The 20,725-nt window shown below is 42.3% G+C and overlaps 1 protein-coding gene across 6 annotated transcripts in view; it reads right to left on the minus strand.

The window, feature by feature from the left end:
• Nucleotides 1–865: 865 nt before the first annotated feature.
• NR6A1 (nuclear receptor subfamily 6 group A member 1) overlaps nt 866–20,725 on the minus strand; it is a 189,246-nt gene continuing 169,386 nt past the window's right edge. For 5 of the 6 annotated variants that reach the window (XM_043530313.1, XM_043530315.1, XM_037879721.2 and 2 more), the window contains 3 exons: nt 15,547–15,668; nt 12,546–12,698; nt 866–11,455 (listed from right to left, as the gene is read on the minus strand). In XM_043530313.1, the coding sequence (XP_043386248.1) occupies nt 11,367–11,455; nt 12,546–12,698; nt 15,547–15,668 (364 nt within the window). In that variant the 3' untranslated portion in view covers nt 866–11,366. Of the gene's footprint in view, nt 11,456–12,545; nt 12,699–13,278; nt 13,606–15,546; nt 15,669–20,725 lie in introns of those variants that run through there. The other variant, XM_037879722.2, reaches the window with a different exon arrangement.

Below are 20,725 nucleotides of genomic sequence, written 5' to 3' on the forward strand. Positions count from 1 at the left end.
GTACGTCGTTCTCCTGGGGAATCTCTAGGGGGAGGTGAATACAAATTCCCCACCTCTGGTTATGCAAAAGCCCAGGCTTTGGAAGCTACACCCTGAGAGGTGGGCCATTGTCTGCTGATCACCTGTTACATGAGGTCAAGATCAAAGGCCCAAGCTATATAAAGGAAAAGAGAAATATTCATGGTTGTTCTGGTTCTGAATTTGGGACAGTCATGAACTTGTAACCATGGGGAAAACCCAGTTGTGGGTTTTGTAGGACTGCCACGTACTAGAGCCCAAGGCTGGAGTTGGGGTGACCTCTGGTAAGCTCTTTAGCATAAGAGTAGGTTCTTTTATTGGTTTTAATATTTTCTCTGTAATGCTTTCACCTTAAGAATAAATGTGCTTGCTTATAAAGAGCTGTGTGGTAACTTGTAACTGCAGGCAAATTTTGCTGTTATAGCTTCTGGAGATAAAGCAAAGTGCAGATGCTGGCCTGCTTAGGCAGTCTGGTTTGCAGGCATATCAAAGTATAGGCAAGGAACTGTGTGGACTGGAAAACCTCGGCTGGGAAAGAGAGGGACGTGGGTCTCTGCCTGAGAGGTGACAGATGGGGAGCCAGGAACTGAGAGCAGGTGCCCTTGGTGGCCCACGAAGCGGGAATTCAGATGCAGTTGCCGTGAACCATGGACATTTCAACTACTGGCCTCATCACAAGTAGGAAGGAGAGAGGCAGGGCAGAGGCTCAGCATCACATACTTGCAAAGTAAAATGTGCCTAAGTCCAGCATTTGACCTTGTTACCCTGACAGAGTCCCTTTACCGGCAAATGATGAGAAAGAACAGGCTGGAGGAGGTCAGTGAAAGGAAACACCAGACTCCCAGCCTGCGCAGAACAATTCACATTTATTAGTTCAAACAGCTAACACTTGCTAAACATGCGTTTAACACTTATTGGTCACATTTCCACAGGTAGTCAAGTCACAGAGCAGAGCAGAGCAGAGACAGGTCAGACATGAGCAGCCTGCACGTCGGCCCACCAGTGGGTGAAGGGCGGGCCCCACGGCACAAGCAGGACACATCAGGAGAAACATTCATTTGGTCATAGTGTAGTGACAAGAAACAGCTCCTGAGATGGGAAGTGTGACCAGCCCCCCCCGAGGTGCAGTTGGGATCCCTGGGGGAAGAAGGCAGGGGCCAGCCATGCTAACCTGTCTATACTCCAGCTCTGAGCATGTTAAACATAACAGCTAAACGCTCACTATTAGTTATGTTGAGGTGACATCCTGCTTCCCTGATTTATGCAAGGGATCATGGGAAAAATGAATTGTTTTGCTGTGCTTGATTGAATGAAAACACATTCCCTATAGCACATCTATTGACAGGGCCCAGTCCCAATGCAAGGAGAAGGCACATTGACTACAGATATGCCACGTGGAACAGGTGAGACAAAGGGCCAATGCAATTGGGAGGGTTTCTGGACTCATTTTCTTCTTAAGCTGTAAACGTCTGTAACATAGAACACATGCACAAGGACGCTGAGGAAATCCCTGGCTACCAATGTAACGCATACATATCATGCATCTGTTCAGTGCCCATTGTGTGGCTCTGTTCTATGGCTTTCGAGATGCCTGTGACATAGAGGAAATTCAATTTAGTTGGTGAAAGCTGCATTTTGCATCAACAGGCTCATGCTTGGTGTGTTAAACCAAACCAGAGGGAGATGTTGGGCAAGGGCTGCAGCCAGCCCTTGCAAAGCATAGCAACCAACCTGGAGAGGCCTGGGCACCCTCTGGAGGAAAGTGCAGAGCTTTGGTTTTCTTGGTCTCTTGCTGACTGGGGACATGTGGTGATTTGCACCAGTGCAGCTCTGCTGGTACAAACTGGGGCTTAAAGTGAGGGTGCCTGTGTGCTAGAGGTTTGCACTGGTACCCTGACATGGCTGATTGACACCATGGGAAATCCGGAAGGTGGCCATGGCCTAAGTGAAACTCACTAAAGTTCCAGCAAAACCTGAGCAGCCCCGGTAGGCGTCTCCACCATGGTGGTGCTTGGAGTTCCAGTTTTGATCAACAGAATCACAAAATGTCACCCGAACATTCAAATGCTGCTGCAGCAATTGTTAAAGGACTAATAACCCAACGACAACTAAATCAAAACGGCCACAAAACCCGAGACATTTTCACTCCACATTTTTCATCAGAAACATGTAAACAGAAAGAGGAGCAGTATTTTGTTTTTCACACAATCCCTTTGAGATGATAAACAGGATGTCACACAAGAGGTAGTTTTGTTATGGAAATTGAGTCAATAATGTTATCAACTATTACAAGACATTTTATAAAATGAAAGAAAACAATGAATCACAAAAGGCTTTGCTGAGGCTGATCGGCATGTGGTTTGGTTTGTTTATTTCTGCCTTTGGTGGCATTTCTGCCTTTGGTTGCTTCTTTCATGCACTTGTTAGAGGTCAGTGCACAGTCAGGCTTTTTTTCTCCCACAGTGAAAAAATAATACCTATAGTAAGCAAACATCTCTAAGCATGGACAGTCCAAGCTCAGGCTTCCAGATACTGGCACACCAGGTTGATGAGACAAACAACCCGCTAGCCCTGGGGCTGGCTGCTGACCATTGTCAGATTCGGTCATTCTGCCACTGTCTGAGGGCTTATCTATATGGACACTCACTGCACAGCAAGCCAGGGTGTAAAATCCACAGTGCACAAGCCTGCTGCACACAAAGTTTGTGTATAGATCATGCTGCTGTGCACTAAAAGTTCCCTAGCGTACTTTGACCTACCGCTGTTTCAACCATCAGTAGGGAAAGTGCACAAGGGACCTTTCAGGGAGCAGGAAGGGTGAGTGAGCGCACAGCAGGCTGCTGTGCAGTGGATTTATACGAAGCATCCATATTGACAAGCCCTGAGACAACTACCTGTGGTGATTATATCATGGAATAGGGCTGGTTTGGATATTCTCTCAGTACAATTCTCAAGCAGTTTGAATGCACCTAATCCCTAGGAGGTCTGCAGTGAGAGAGCTGTACTCTACAAAAAGAGCATGACTGCAGAGTCCTCACGGGTGCCATCACGGAGCCTGGCATTTTAAGGCGTGGCCATGAGCACCATGATTTTTATTCTCTTCCATATTTATTACATTTTTAAAATGAGGTTTTTGAAGGAGAAAGCACAAGCCATTTGTCAAGTGCTTGGAAGAGGGAAATGCAGAAGTGCCCAGTGTTACTACAGCTCTGGGACCTCTGTGTTCTCCAGTACGGCCTGCCAGGAGCTCTCCGAGCACCAGGGGGCGTTTTCTCAGAGCGTGATTATGTTGTCACTAGAGCTCTCGATTAATTGCAGTTAACTCATGTGATTAACTCAAAAAAATTAAATGCAATAAAAAAAAATCACAATTAATTACAATTTTAAAATCACACTATTAAACAATAGAAACCAAATTGAAATTTATTACATATTTTGGATGTTTTTCTACTTTTTCATATATATTGTATTCTGTGTTGTAACTGAAATCAAAGTGTACATTATTTTCGATTACAAGTATTTGCACTGTAAAAATGACAAACAAAAATAGTATTTTTCAATTCATCTCATACAAGTATTGTAGTGCAATCTGTGTCGTGAAAATGCAACTTACAAATGTAGATTTTTTTGGTTACATAACTGCATTCAAAAACAAAACAATGTAAAATTTCATATCCTACAAATCCACTCAGTCCTACTTCTTGTTCAGCCAATCGCTTGGACAAACAAGTTTGTTTACATTCACAGGAGATAATGCTGCCCGCTTCTTGTTTACAATGTCACCTGACAGTGAGAACAGGCATTCACATGGCACTATTGTAGCTGGCGTCGCAAGATATTTATGTGCCAGATGCGCTAAAGATTCATATGTCCTTTCATGCTTCATCCACCATTGCAGGGGACTGAGTGGACTTGCAGGCTCTAGAGTTTTATATTGTTTTATTTTTGAATGCAGTTTTTTTGTACATAATTCTACATTTGTAAGTACAACTTTCATGATAAAGAGATTGCACTACAGTACTTGTATTAGGTGAACTGAAAAATACTATTTCTTTTGTTTTTTTACAGTGCAAATATTTGTAATAAAAAACGAAATATAAAGTGAGCACCTTACACTTTGTATTCTGGTGGTGTAAATGAAATCAATATATTTGAAAATGTAGAAAACATCCAAAAATATTTAAATGTTATCCTATTATTAACTGTGCGATTAATCGCAATTAATTTTTTTAATTACTTGACAGCCCTAGGTGTTGCATTAAAGATGCCCATCAAGATTAGCAGAGGGCACTGCTGGGTACATTGGGGTGAGATAGGGCATTTCTATATTTTATTATTTTTGTTAAGTTTAGTGAAGCCTTAATGGGAGGAGGGGTTATTACAGGACACCTCCAGGCCATCCCATGATTTCCCCTGCAGTTTGCAACCATCTTGGACATTTTCTCCTGTCAGCACATCAGTATTCTCTCACCAGTTTGCCCTGACAGATTGACAGCGCTAATGATTATAATCCATGCAGTCACAGCATCTGACCTGATGTAACTCAGAGTGTCTTCTTACAGATTTGCAATAGCTCAGAACAGGCAATGTACATCCGAAGGAAATTGTTATTTGTTGTTACTGACTGTACACAAGCCACTTATGTAAGAACTCCGCACAAATAAAGCCAAATTTTTCTTCCCAAAATCCGGATGTGGAGATGCTTACTGAGATTATAATGGGCTTCCAAACAGGCCATGAAAGAAGCTACTGTTGCAACATCAAGATGAGGGTTTCAGTGGGTCACATTTAAATACATATCCCTGAGCTTCTGTGCGCGTTGCAAGCAACGCACTGAGAACCCAAAGAAACGCCACAGCTTGACGCTGACATCTTATGTATTGTCATCTTTGATTTACACATCATCTAAAACTTACAAATTGGCTTCATACTTAAACTACTTCCCCAAGTTCCCCCCTTCTCCTGCCTTTTATGTGGCAGGGATGATTGCCGCTTCTTATCCTGAGAAATACAGAAATATCATCATCACAGACACCGAGCTTCATAGCTTCAAATCAAAACCAAGGACGAAGAAGAAGAAATGAACCAACGGTGATAGCACATTCACAGGAGGGATTTTTGTTGTTGTTTTCCTTTTTAAAAGTATTAAAGATAAAAGAAATTCAAGTTTTTTAAAAAAAGATTGGTTTGAAGGACTGGACTTTTAAAACCAATAAGCAGAAATGACCATCACTGCTTTGTGCCGAAGTCTGAAGAGTTTGTTCATACCAGCACACAGATCCTGCAATGCAGCAACATAACGGAGTATGGGACATACAGGGCAGACAACAAGCAAGACTCAAAGCAGTCTCCAGTCTTCCTACTCAGGAGAGGGGAAAATCCCGTTTGTTGTGAACCTTCTCATTTATGTTAGCAGGTTCTCCGTGTCAGCCCTGTGTATAGCAGAGTCCCTCCTAGTGCTCAGGCACTCATATTCAGAAGGGACATAGGAACAGATCAGGCAGAGGTAGCCCCCCAGCCCTTTGCCCACTTCTTGAACTGAACCTCTCTGAGGTGTTATCTCCAACCTCCTATACCTCAATTTTGCAGCTGTGTTTGCACTTTGGGCTCTGACAAGAAGCAAAAGCACCATAGCATTGGGAAGAGGCTCCCCTGGGGCACTGAGCTGGCTGGAAGCAGGAAGTGAATCTTAGAACATCTGCTTTTGACAGAGGTCCAGCCCAATTTTGCATACTCAAGGGGATCAATAAATATCTGAACTGACAAACCTGACACAGTAGGGCCATTTTTATTTCAGTGATGAGGGTATTCATTACTCAGCTTCTAAACTGGCATATATACACAGCAACACTGAACATTTAATCCACAAGAGCTGCATTTTTAATCGGTAAGTTTTCAAAACATGTGGTCTGCTCTTTGGTCTTTATGCCTGTGCAACTGTGGATAAGAAAGTTCAGTACCTGAAGACATGGAAAAGTGGACAGCTACACGAACCACTGAAAAGCAAGTGTTACTCTATAGTATTGTCTAAAGGCTTTAGGAGTGAGCTGGAAAGGGTTAAAGCGGCCAAGATATTAACATTCGAAGAGTGGTAAGTGTGCATGTGAAATTAATATTTGTAATGAAGACTTCAGCTTCTTCCCACCACATGGTACCGATTAGGTGTTCGTATTTCATACATGCAGGCGTTGGGCACAGCTTAGGAAGAGGCATTTCATCTCTGCACACAGCGTGTGCTCTGTTGGGGCTGCACTGCATGCACTGTTTTGGAAGGTTCTCGTCTTCCCCACAGGCAATTCAACACACAAACCTGACAAGCAGCAGGAAATAAGAGCAGAACAATGCTGTTCTTTGTTGCCTATGCCCCAACCTGAGAAACTAGACTTTGATGCACAGACCTTTCTAGATGCCAGTGGTGCTAAAGGAATGTTTAGCGTCACACAGACAGACAACAACGTGTTACACATGGTCGTAAGCATAGGTGACATGGTGGGAGGGTCATGCAGGGTCACATGCTGCCCCCTCCCCCCCAATTTGCTGATTGGCTTGGACTGAGCATGCTCAGTAACACTGCTGAAGCTGCTGCCCTCACTCTGCCCCCCCACTATTGGCAGCCATAGGGTCATCTCTGGTTGTAAGTTTGCCTCCTTGTATTAGTGCTGCTGAGTGTAAACCTGATAGGCCCCTCCCCCTTGGTGAGAACCCAAAGTTCATGGTGTTTATGAAACTAAATTTATAGATATAACTGGCTTTGATCTTCTTGCTGGCATGACACACTTGGCTTGTGAGTTATGTCCCCTTCTAGTTGCTGGTCCCCACAGAGGATAAATGCCTACTACTGCTAAAGCTAATGGAGTAAAAATTGACTCTTTCAGCTCAAGTTGTGTTTCTATGGCCTTATTCACAGCACTGAGGGCCAGTGGAAAGATTCCAACTGACTTCAGCGGGCTTTTAATCATGGCCTGTGGTGCCAGGTCATTAGCATTTAAGTCCAGTACCTTCAGAACTGAAAGCATTGGCCTTGCCACTTGAGCTAATGGAGTAACACCATTCACCGGTAGCAGCAGTTTCTTGGCAATGCAGTGATTAGCGAGAGATGATACTTAGAACCTGGAGTGTTTCCTGGAGCAGATTACAAGAACTTTAAACTTGTTCATTTGCGATTCCCAGACTGAGTCACCCTCTGAATATGTGAGCATATGCACTTCAAATTTAGATCCCAAAATCTGTTTGGGCTAAAAAAACTCTTCAGATTTACATTTGCACAAACACTATGAAGGAAAGGATGGGGTCGATTGAGTTATCTTTCAAACCAGAGATAAATATTGACTTGTCTTGGCAGAAAATTCCGCCAAAAATGATTATTTTTGTTTGAGTCTTCTATGACAGAAGTCCAGATAACCAACAGCAGATACCAAAGATAATGAACATCCCCACCTAACTAGCATTAAGCACAAATAAAATATGGTTCCCTGTAAACCGAATGTTATGTGAAGATTGGGACAAACAATTCCAACTTTTGTAGGATGTCCTTCAAACCAAATTCACAAATACATCTAGTGACTGACCTAATGTCACTACATTTCTAGCTACATTCCTATCTTCTCATCATAATACCTGAGTTTGCAATGCAACACATTCACTTTACCCTGTTTAAAAAACACAAGTCATTAGAGGACTTGGTGCAGAAGACATTAATGACTGTCCAGCGAGTTAGGTTCTGGTTCGGTATGTTAGTCTCGTTCTAGCTTGTGAATTTAGCACAGCTTTTATGCTCACTGCGCTACACGGGGGTTTGTTAACAGATACTGCTGCCAATCAACATGTATCAAAATGGTTTACACAGTTGCAAGTAGTAGCACATCCCCCCCTCCATCCCCATCAAGTTTATTAAATCTTTGCTTGTGCAGCATTTTCTTGGGGAGTCAATTAATTTTGGACAGAGTACAAACTAGATGTTTTTGTCAGGTATTTGGCAAAAACAAGTTTTCTAATGTTAGCATAGAGATCTTCTAATTAAAACAAACCCTTATTCATCAATAATTAATAATCTAATAACTGTGGAATAAGATTACTTCTGTGCAGTTAAACTATTCCTGAAATGTATAAGCAAGCCAGAAAAGAACCCGTAATACAAGTATCATGTGGAATTATTTGAAAATGAAAGTTAAAGCTGTCAATACTTCCTAACTTAGAAATAAAGAGATACACTAAAATCTTCCCATGTATACTTGAGGTATATACTGAATGCAGAAGGCTTTCCTGAGAAATATGTGCTTGTCTCATTTTATAAACAGAAAGCAAATGAGATTCTTGAAACTAACTTTGGATTCGTCAAGTGATATAAAAGTGGACTTCTGCTGATCCCAGCAGCTGTTACCCGTAACATCTTATTTTACGAAAGTGTGTATCAGCAGCTAGTGGACTACCTAAAGCAAGGGAAACAATCAAGTGGGAAGATTCACAAAACAGAACTAAAGAGAGCAACACTGCCTTTGGTCTACATGGTTAGTCAACAGCTTGTCTCTGCTGAGATGGTTTTGGATGGAGTAGTCTTCATCTCTTGGAGGCAGGACCCATTTGCACTTATTGTACAGAATAACTGTTGACTGACCTAGAGATGTGCCAAGCTAGCAAGTTCCAATGACTGTTGGGTTGCTATTACACCAGCCTGTAGGTAGCATTTGGGGTTGACTTAATGATATGCTTCTGCTGTTCACCCAGTTCTTTTCTACCCACTAGCAGGTACAGTACTTCAGTGGAGAGCAGGTGCTTGTGCAGAAGAAAAGACTGCTTCTCCTGACCACATATTTAATTTGTGCCATACACTCTGATGTGTCATGACTGGACAGAGGATGGCAAGGGTGTAAGAATGGTTTCTCCCACCCCAGAAGAGCAGAAGTTGTTTCCTGAAGAAGTTAAGGTAGTTTAAAAATAGCAGGTTCTTCAACATTCAAAAATGTCTCAATCAGCCTAATGTAACCATTCAAATCAACAGATTTACAACTAAGGGTCCCAGCAGAAAATTCAGCAAAGGCAACATGGCTGCCTATTAGAAAGAGTAGGATTTCATAAATATATGAATGATGGAAACAGGGAAAGAAATCTTCCCCAGCTAGCAATCGTGTGGCTACAGGAAGCCATGGAGGACACTGAGGCTTAATGGACAGTAATACGTGTTGTTAATCAAACAGCTGAATAGCAGCAAGTAAAGCATTTTTGATGTAATGCAAGTGACTGAAGTTACTGGGTGGAACATCTAAATTCTGGGAGAATTAGAACCAAGTAATATACATGAATTGTACTAAGAGCCAGGTTTTCCTACTACTCTCCCCTCCAAGCAATAAAATGGTACATGCAGCACTTGGTTAATACCCATATGTTCTCCAAGGGTCAACAGACACCCAATAGCAGAGGATACTGAAATCTCTTATCAGAAGTCATTTATTTTATCCATAGGAGGGATAGAAGCTGCGAGGTTTGAAGTGTTCGCTGATGTCAACTGCTTGTAACTACTGTAGTAGGAAATCCTCTTCACTGGAGTAATTTAAAAACTAGGCCAGATCTAGCCATGGAGAACGTATATTGCCCAGGCTTCTTAGAATGCTTTTCCAGTTTGTGATTCTAAGAGATAGCATTTAGCCAATAATTAAATTATTTGCAGTCTGCCTGGTTTATTTCTGCCTCCCTGTTCAAAGCCTGTTATTAATTACAAAACAATTCCAGTTTGGTAGGAAAGTCGTGAGGGAATAATCATGCATCAGTTGGAGAGAGAGAGAGAGAACAATTCTGCATTGCCTTGGGAAGGGGAATGTCGGTTAGGGGTCTTTCTCAGCCTTGGAATGCAGCAATTCTCATGACAGAATTTCAGGGGGACCCAATTTACATCATGAGAGCTGCATTTGAAAACTGATGAAGTTTAGCTAGTTGACCAAAAAAGTCTTAATTTCTCCCTCTGATTCCAGAGAAACTCCATTTTGAAATCCCTAGATTCCTGGCTTCCATTTTGAATAAGCAAGAGTCACTCCACCACTGGCTGACAGCTGCAGGTCACGTAGCACTAGCAAGTGGTAAACAACAAATGACAGATCACAACACTGAGGTAAGTAACGGCCAACTGGAATGACGGATGTGTGACCGTTAGCAAAGTAGGGTATAAAAGTCAGCAGCAGCTGACAGTTGAGAAGGCCGCTGAGCAGAGAGCTGAGAAGGCAGAGGGAGGCGCGAAAGAGGTGAGGGTGAGACGAAGGAGAAGCAGCAGTAAGCGGTGGGAGAAGAGAAGGACGCAGCAGAGGAGTGGAGAGAGAAAGAAAACAGGGAAATATACTGTGCCGTCAGCTGAGTACGGTCAGACAGAGTAACCGGTATAGTTATAGCATAGCCTAGTGTTTGCGTGTGTGTGGGGGTTAATACAGATGTATGCATGTGTGTGTGGACTGTGAAAGGGGTTTATACGTGTAAAAGCTAATGGACATCTAAAAATGGCTGTCAGCTACCTGCGACAGACTGACCATCTGAAGCAGGGAGCATCCGCTCAGTATCATTTCAAGCTATAAGGCAATGTGGTTTCAGGTGCTCTTTAACTTGTTATGAGGGATTTGTCTTTAGATTGTTACTGTGTCAAGAAATTGTTCAACAAAAGGTGCCTTGTTTTGGAACACTGCTTGTGTCAATCATTTATCCACGGCTGTATCTGTGTCCTCCAAGTATTCCCTTAGCCACCCTGGAGACCCACACTTAATGAGAACAGATTGGTTATAACAAACAGGTTGGCTATTCTGGGGGTACCCAAATTCTGGTTTTGCCCCCACTTATCTTTTTTGAAGCTTGGCACTTCTCTGATGCCCACACTCCTCCAATATTCTCCAGCATTTGGGATGCTAATAGTTCTCCCAGTGGAGTGAGGCAGTTTGCTCTCTAGGCAAACACTTTGGATATGAATCATGAAATGATCGGTACATGAACAGCATCTTCTCATTGAGGTAGTCTTAGTCATATCGGCCCCCAGCCCCCCAAATACAAAAGAACTAACCCTAACAAACACTGTAACATTAAACATCTTTACATTCTGTAAACTGCAAGAGAATGCAGCTGCTGCATTCATACAGAACCATGTGCACTGTGTTGAAGATCATACATTCAACTCTGTCGTGAAATAAATATATAGGAAAAGAGTTTAAAAAACAAAAACAAAAGATTCTTGCTACAATGACAGGGCTACCTGCCACCTTGTCTCAGCAGCTCTCTACTGCCTTGATCATGGTTTTTTTCCCTCCTCTCTCTTCACATGTGAGCCAGTTCCCCACCTGAAGCACCAGAGCAAGGCATGGGTTCGGGGCAATGAAGGCTCACTCTTTGCTCACGCTTGTCTTGCAGGAATGCAGAACGGCTTTAAAAAGGAGGGGCAGCTGCTCCAGAGGGACATTCACCATTTTTCCTGTTAAGAAAGAACCAGAATTAGCTGCCATTCCTGAGCCAGATTTAAAAAACGCTCATCTCCAACAAGCTGGTGACATTGGAGACAGTTTCACCTTGAACCTTTAGAGAAACAGTAAATCACCCAATTCCTACATTAGACATTTGATATTCTTTTGGAAACAACAGGATGTGTTAAAGAGTGGAACAGAAGCTAAGTGCGTTGGCGAAGTCAGATAAAAATGATTTCCCAATAATGGGAGCATATTTATAGAAGATGGGAAAGAACACATCCCACCTGTCAACCTCCCCTGTCAATCACAATGAATAGATTGTGTGTGATGTGTCCACCTGGTGCCAGTGGACAATCCTGCTTGGTATGACAGAGGAAGGTGAAACACGCAGATCCTGATCAACGTGCCCCAGGGAAGAACATTTCTTCCCAATCGCAAATAATCTGTGTTCATTATCTTAACATTTAGGTGCAAATGTCTGATGTTCTCATAAAGATCCTGGAATAATTCCTCTAGAGCCAATTAATGATGCATTGAGATGGAAAATTCACATGCAGATTTCAGTAACCCAAATTCCAGGGAAGTTCAGATTTGGGGACTTCATTCAAGCCTATCTAGGCTTTTATATTGTGATATTCACTATGGTATGCAAGTGCCATCTCTAGACTCAGTGCGAGCTCCTCCCCGTGAGGCCTGTGCCATCTACAGATCAGGGTTATTTCTGCAGCAGAGAAGACACTTCAGAGTTGGGTCTGAAATTAAGACCCGAAGGAGGTTTCGATCAAGATACTAAGGAGAGCTCGTTATTTGTGAGAAAAGAATATGCCTTCTTACTCCCTAACCTAGGAACTGGAGTTTATCACTATTTGTAAACACAGATGCCACTGGAGCTATTTATAACCAGACCCAGTTATTACACTGGGTAAGATGAGGGGGGTTTAGCCTGGTAGAGAAAGGCTCAAATAGAAAAGGTCCCACACTGCCACTGCTGTCCAGCCAAGTAGATAGGAGTTTAATTATAAAAAGAAGAAAGTCTCCTTTAAAAGAGATTTAATGATTCACACAGGGGCCAGCTGGGAGAAGAGATCAAAAAGTTACCTGCAATGTATCGTATCTCTGGCAAACACATCATTAGATCTGGAAAACGGTTTGGCTGATGTGGGTACTTGTATTCCGTAAAATCCTGGCACACGTACCAATACCGTTTATTCAACTGCTCCAGTTGGGATGTATTAGTCAGGCCCCTAATGTCTGAGTAAAACATAAAAATTAAGTGACTGGGAACAGCTGTAACACTCGAACAAAACCAGATTCATATTCTTCCTCATCACTATTCGAGTCAGCAACTGTAAAATGGAAGGACAAATCCATTTATAAAACTCAGTCTAACAAAATCTACCTAAATTATACAATGCTATTGAGCAGAGACTTCACGTTTATAGTCACCACAGGATTAAAATTTCACCCTCCTCCTCCAGGACATACTGTAATGAATATCTCCTACATATACACACTTCAGATTAGATGTGAGGGTACAAGATCTTCCTTTCATAAGGGACACGGATGAGAACATATAATGTCCTAAGTTGCTGAGGCTCAGAGATCATGAACCTTTCAGAAGATAACAGCTCTAGCAACCTTAAATCTCTACTTCCTTTTTATAAAGTAGCTATATGTCAAGGCTTTCAGTCCTAGCACAGGGTGCAACATAAGATTTTCCACAGAAAGCAGCATGTTGATTCTAGTTACATGGTCTCATCTCTATGGGAAGTGTTCAGATCAGTAATTGAGGGTGTCATCTGTTTAGGAATTTCACCACATGAGCTTTATAAACTTGCCAAGCTTTTATTTTAAAATTTAACATTTCCAAATGTCAAGCAATGTATGCAAAGAAAAAGTAGACATTTCAATGTTAGCAAAATGATTTGAGAAAGTCCTTCTGAATGTATTTCAGCACGATCAATGACATTTATATACTACTTGATGTCATGGGAAGGGATCCAATAAATTAAGAATAGGCAAAATATGCAACTCTTCTGAGGCTCAGTATTGTTCTTCAGAAATACTGTACAAGGGAAGGAGCATTTATTTGCTGTCTAAAAGCTGACCTTTAAAAATAATTTTCAGGTATTCCACATAAAAAATTTGCAAACTCCAACTAAAAATAAAAGAAGACAGGAAGTTAATGAAAATACATTTTGGAAAACAATGGAGACAGCTAAAGAAGTCTATCATCCAGTGTCAGGAAACTGTCCAGGGAAGCAAACCGGAATCTGTGCCGGGGCACACACTGAAGTGTCAGCACAAAACACTTGGTATAACCAGGGGGAGGAGGGGGATTTCAGCATACCCTTGCAAAGTAGAACACTTCCTTGTGGTACGGAAAATTCCCAGTGGTTCTTATTTCTTGAACTGCTTTTGAAACTCACCTATGAGGCTAGTGCCATTGAATAGCTTTTCATTTATGCACAAGCAACACACAAACCTGTGGTAACATGCTTCATACATGTGCAGTAACATCATACACATACGAGTACTGACATGGGAACCACACCATGGTGTCAGACTGGAGTGACCCATACCAAGTGTTACTGAAGAAACTGAACCTTCCAAATAATTTCAGCATGGCAGAGTTTCAGAGAAAAGACCAGTAACTTCCCACCCTGGACTACCATTGCACAGGGCCGGCTCAACCGGTTTTGCCGCCCCAAGCAATTGCTGCCGCGGACAGCAGGGGAGAGAGAAGCTGCTGCCGAATTGCCACCGTGGCGGAAACTCTGCCGCCCCTTTCTGACTGCCACCCCAAGCCGACCCTGCCACTGCAAAATCCATTTGCATGTTATTTCTATGCTGACTTCATGAATTTTGAAGTGTTAGGAGTCTCATAACAGAATTGATGGACAGCTCTGAAATGCTGTGTTTGACCACAAATGGAGTCAGTCCTGTATTAGGCAGCATTCATTACCTGCAAATATTACTGCATTAGGCACCATATTAAAGGACAAAATGCATATTTTCACTTTCTTAAAAAATGTCAGACAAAAGTATTAGGTGAAGGGAAACACAGTGATGAAGAATCCAGAAAACCATGCCAGTGAGGTTATCCAACATTTAGCGCACAAAGGTTTACAAAGCTAACAGCTTAAATTGGAAAAAAATGATGAAAATTGGTTGTCTTGATTGCTGCCTGTCAGAAAATGCCTAGACCAGTGATACTCTGACTGAGGCTCGCAAGCCACAAGTGGCTCTTCAATGCATCTCCTGCGGCTCTTTGCAGCACATGCTATTAAAACACTGTGTGATTTAATTATTAACCCATCTAAGTTATTAACCAATCAGGATGCTTTTACTATGTTATTAGCCAATTGTAATTGATAAAATGATACTTGGTCAGTCATTTTGCTGGAAGAATAAAATTAAATTACTCCACTGGATGCATCCGATGAAGTGATCTGTACCTCACTAAAGCTTATGCTCAAATAAATTGGTTAGTCTCTAAAGGTGCCACAAGTCACTCCTTTTCTTTTAACACACAGAGTGAATTCACACAACTGTGGCTCTTTTGGGTAATGCTGATCGTTAATTTGGCTCCTGAGCCACTGAGGTCTGAGTGTCACTGGCCCAGACCCTTCCGCCATGAGCAGCAATATTTTCAGATGACATGCACCCTGTGCATGATGAGAAGTTTGCCACAACAGCTGGGAGGTAATCAGTCATTCAGGCCTTATCTAGAAAGGTTTCATCAGTCACTCTGCTCTGTTCTTATTCTGCTGCTGGTAAAGTAGGTACGTATTTAAAGTGACGCACATACTGTCCTTGGTGTCTATGATTAAAGGCATTAAAAATTGATCAAGTAAAGTGAATCCTTTTCACTTCCTCTACAATTGCTTCATTTAGATGTCTGAAATAGCACACACTTAATATGGCTTTAACTGCGCAATCGCAAAAACAAAAACCTTTTAATGCTCAGGAGTCCATTTCAGTTTGGATTTAGGACCCCCCCCTTTCTCTCCCCATCATCCAAAGGAAGCAAAGATTGACTAGCTTATTGACTAGTCATTTACTCCAGTGGGACTAATCCCTTTCTTCCACCACTCACCTTGATTTAGGAAGTTAATGGCTTTCATACATGCATACTCCTCATTGCTGACCTTCAACTGGTTAAATTTGCGGTAGAGGTAGATCAGCCGTTCCATCACCTCCATTCCCTCTTCACTGAATCTGAAGGAAAGGGAGACTGATGTACACAACAGGGTACTCAAAGAGGAGAGGCCCTTTGCAATTAAACAGTAGGGAGCTTAGTGACTTACTAAAACTCTATGGCGCTTAAAATACTTTAATACCTTGCATTATAAATCAGAGACCCAGAAGCTTCAGGTCTGTTGACACTCTTCATGAGAAGCAAAACTGGTTACAAGGTGATTCAGAACAACATATTTGCCAGTTACATCAGACCTTTAAGGAAAATGGGGATTTTGTGGGTGCACATTGGTGTATATTGGCATAGCTGCTTGTGGACATGTGATGCCTGGTCATGGTATTAGGTTGCTATGACTGGGAGAAACAAGTATTAGAAGTTTCTGGCTCTGCCAATGATTTATTGCATGACCCTGGACAAGTTACTAATCCTGTTGTTTCAATTTCCCCATATTTAAATGAAGATATTTCCCCACCTCACAAGCTCGTTGTGAGGCTTAATTCACTAGTTTGTGAAATGGGATGATCCTTAGACAGAAAGCTCTGGGGTTGTGCAAAGTATTATTATTATTATTATACACTCAGTAATAGTTATACTGTATTTTATGACCCATCAACTGTGCAGGTCCATCTAGGAAGTTTGGTGAAATCTATACGACTTCCAGCTAAATTATAGTTATTCACTATTACAAGGTGTCCATCATAAAATGCGGGCTGCAGGACAAAGGAAGGGTTGAAAACAGGGACAGGAAAACCTCAAAAGCTTTAGTGGTTTTCTTCAGATGATATTTTTCAGAAGCTCTTATTTAGAAATTAGTCTAGAAATTTGGAAAGAATAGACTGTCCCTCCTGTTCCTGCTGCTCATCTTGGAACAGACACAGCAAAATCAGGCTTGCCTTGCCAGGTTCACTATGTGCTAAGTATCTGATGGTTGGTCCTGGACACCCTAGGCCTTCACGTTGGATCCAGGGCACTCATTTATCACATTACATCTGCCTGCTTCAACACAGCCACTTGTTCTTAAGGCTTTATACAGGAAAAAAAAAAAATCACGCCATCCTCCTCCACTCACCTTCCCAGCACTTCCCCAGTTCTCTCTCTCAGCTCCAGCCCTCTTTTAGCTGCCATGAGCCCTCCCCAGCTTGAACTTTTCTCCTAGACATGCAGGCTGTAGGAATAGGGTGTTAGAACATCTCAGGTGAGATGTTCACCGGTCACACAATGTGGTCATGTCATGACTACAGGTGATATAAACGTGATCTCTTTGTCCCATTTGTCCCATTTCCAACAGCGTGGCTGCACTCCGCCATGTCAGAATGAAACTGCACATGGAGGGCACATGGATATGTGCTGATGTGCAAAGCTTCAGATGTGAGCTCTAAACTAGCAGGTGAGCAGGAGATTACATGCAAACGTGGGAGTCTGATGCATGAGAGAGAAAACGTCCAAGCAATTTTAGAGTTAGGAGGAGGTGCTGAACTCTTTCCAAGAAAAGAAAACACACAAGGTACGTGTAGCTTGCTTACAACAAGCTGCAACTCTCTCTCTGAGCTAGGACACTTGCCCAAAGAACTCGCTAATGGGGAGGGACGTGTAATATAGTAGGTTAGGAAGGGCTCACAACAGTCCAGTGAGTGCAGTTTCTTAAGAGCTATGGGAATGAGCTCAATGGAAACTCTGTAGTGAAGAGTCCTAGTCCCATAGGGAGTCCTAGATTTCTGCAGGAGGAGTCTGAGAGGACCTCTGCTTGCAGGTGACTGGATCACAGGACAGTAGACAAAAAGATGGCATAAGTGACATTCATGAGGAGCTGAAGGTACAGATCGCATATTTCAGTGTTCTATTTGTGCAAATGGCCAGTAGCCATTCCTGCTACATGGGGTTTAAAGCAATAAAGACTAGTTTGGAAGAAATAGCACATTGCACAAATCTTTAGCAGTGAGACAGAAGTGTTCAGGAAAGCTTCAGCTGTGTGTTCTGGCATTATACAGTACACAACCAGAGCATAGCCAGAAAGCCATCTCTGAACAAAAACAGAAGAAAAATAAAACCCCCCTTCACTGAATATCATCTTATTTTGGCACGTGTATTTGTTTACTTCAAAGTTATTTGTAAAATGCATGGTGGAGTTTGGCCTCAGAGAAGAGAAAACAAGCTGTCTGAACTTTAGGTCAGTTCTTCGGGGAAGTAATATTGTAAGTGATGAAAGCCTTGTCGGCTAATCTAAAGTTGTACAATTTTCTTGCTCTCAACTTGACATTAAAAATCCTGCAGGTGCAAGATTGCAAAGCTCAAAAAGTTAATGAGCACAAAGACCACTCACAATCCTCTGCTGGGTCTAATTGTTTTTTGAGCTTGCACATTTTTACCAACCACTCGTCACTTCCATAAATCCAGGAGAGCTCCTCTCTCATGCTTGCAGAAGAACAGTCTTGGTTTTCTGTGCATGCCTTCCTCCCCTTTCCAAACAAAGCTGCTCTGTTTTGCACAGCCCTGTTCCTTCTGGAGCACTGACTCCTCCACACGCTGTCTGCCTCACAGCTTTTACACCAGTCTACCTCCTAGCTGTGTATGAGCAGGAGTGACAGTAAGCAGTTTAAGCTGCCATGCATTTTATTTGCATTTTTACTAGACTCCAGAGATTTAAACATTAGATCTAGAAAACAAACACCATTTTGCCAGCAGTTTAAATCAGAATTAAAACATGAAAAAGTTGATGATATTCATTCATTTTTCATCTACTTATATACAGGCAGTCACGGTTATAGCCCGGTACAGAAATAAACTACAACCTTCTAAGTGCCAGGGCATCTTAGATCAGCATATTGTTTTAAATTGGCTAACAGACAACATGAATCTCAGACAACGGCAGTCATTCATGAATATTGGAGAATCATTACGGTGAGCCGCTCTACCATGAAAAGAGAGCCAAATAAAACCCTCTGTTACACCCAGGTAACCCCAGTGAACTCACTGGGGTTACACTGGTTTATATGAGAGGATCATGCAGACCTATGTTTCAATGAAGAGTCAGTGACTGCTTCAGAAGAGATGGCCTCTGGTGTTACTTGCTGGAGATGCAAGTAAAGAGCACTGCTTTTGTACCCCAGGCGGACAGCTGGTTGATAGAAATGACCGTTACAAAGCCAAGAGTAACTCGGAGTGCAAAAGGCACTTTGAGCAGCACATGCTCATTAGGGCAGTGCTGAGCTGGCCAGGGGCTGGTGCAGCAACCTAGCTCTCTGTCAGACTTGTGAAATCCCAGAGTCCAGTAAGAGGCTGACCAGGAGGAAGAAACACCACACACTGATTTAGTAATTAAAGATAAAAAAGAAAAGGCAAGGCGTAGTTTTGGGGGAGAGAAAACATCTTGAATAAGCCTAGAGCTGCTCCTTTGCTGGCTAGGTGTTGAAGAGTCAGGGAGGAGCCAGCCAGGGACACTTGGCTCCCACAGAAGACAGGAGGACAGGAGTGCACTTGCATGAGCGCTGCTAAGACTTTCGCTCTAATACACAGCTTAGTATTGTTACGACTGCCCTGTTGCACATGGATATTTAAGCTATAAATAAAATGCTCACTCTGAAATAAGATGACTGCATGACTGAGTGGGCACTTGCACACGTAGACCCCTCAGCTGGGCACCACACACAACACTCCTCCTTCCTCCCAAATGGCCTGGTAAAGCTACATTTCCACTTTTTTGCTAACATCAATTAGTGATAGTTTAAATGCTGAATCAGTAACTGAGGTTAAAGGAACCATTCCACTGTCAAAACATATCTATTATTTTAACCCCTTGGATAAATACACAGATCTTCTCTAAAGCATCCCTGAGGCTGGCAGGTTAGAAATTGGCAGAGTCGGAAGGGTTAAGAAGACTCCTTTATTATCTCTCTTTCATTTTGGGTCTGCCTCATATTTTATACACGTCAACTTTTGGGGCCTTGAGAGGGAGAGCTTGAGCATAAGCAAACCTGCACACAGGAGTAAGTGCTTGGCTCTCGCTGTGAGATTCCTCATTGAAGCTGCACTCGTTGCACTTTGAATGTCTTTATTAGATCACGGATTATTTATAAAATGACACTCAAGATTTACCATCCTATAATTACCATGGCACAACGACCAGCTCCAGCAAGGGCAGAGCCACAGAAGGTCAAATATTAACAGGGAGGCTGGGCAGCCAGTTAAGTAAATCCTGCAAATGTTCTGTCACAATGCTGTCAGTCTCTCTGCTATCCAAACAAGAATCGTCTGGGACTCGGACTACAGAAGAAAGAAAACTGACCAAGATGATGAATTAAAGGCAGGTCATCACTTGGAGCATCAGATAGCACTGTTTCCTCTGCAGTGTCAGCTAAGTTGCAACATCATTAAATTTATGTAATCAAAAACAATGAAATAGCAATTAATAACATAATATTGTGGAAACAAGGTCACTAGCTGTGTGATCAGTTCTTCATTCTCCTTCTAACTGGGAAGCTTTGCGAACAAGTTTTTGTCATTTTGTATCTCGGGGTTATTTACAATATTTATATAGTATTTCTTTGAGCCTGAGTAATTCCTCACATAAAGGGGCTCTCCTCTGAATCCTAGGGTGAAGAAAGGAAGAATTTCTATGGGAAAACTGGCCTTGACACTAGGTTATCACTCTCTGCTTTTCTTCAGAATGCTGGGAAAAATCTGTATTGTTCGAGGGGGATCTTCAGTAGTTAAAAGGAACTACACAGATGAAACTAGAACTATAGGGTACAGCTGCTCAGTCTTGTGCCATATTCTTTTTTGTGCTACGTGCAGGGATTACTCCCAATTTGTGCCCCTCTTCCTTACCCTCACAGCATAAGTACTGTGTGTGCTACAGTGCGTCAGGCAAGGCCACAGGAGCAAGCTTTTGCTGGTTGATTGGGTTAAAACATCTAGAAATGGATCATTTTACCCCAAATTTTTGTTTAAAGTTCACTGCACTTTAATTTCATCAGGTCTTAATATCAACCCTGAGGAAACAACTAATAAAAAGCAATCTGAAATAATGCACTGAAGCATCTTAGAGAGTTTCAGAAAAATGCTTAAGAAATCTGCCATA

The sequence above is a fragment of the Chelonia mydas genome, chromosome 16, assembly GCF_015237465.2.
Source record: "Chelonia mydas isolate rCheMyd1 chromosome 16, rCheMyd1.pri.v2, whole genome shotgun sequence".
NCBI lineage: Eukaryota > Metazoa > Chordata > Testudines > Cheloniidae > Chelonia > Chelonia mydas.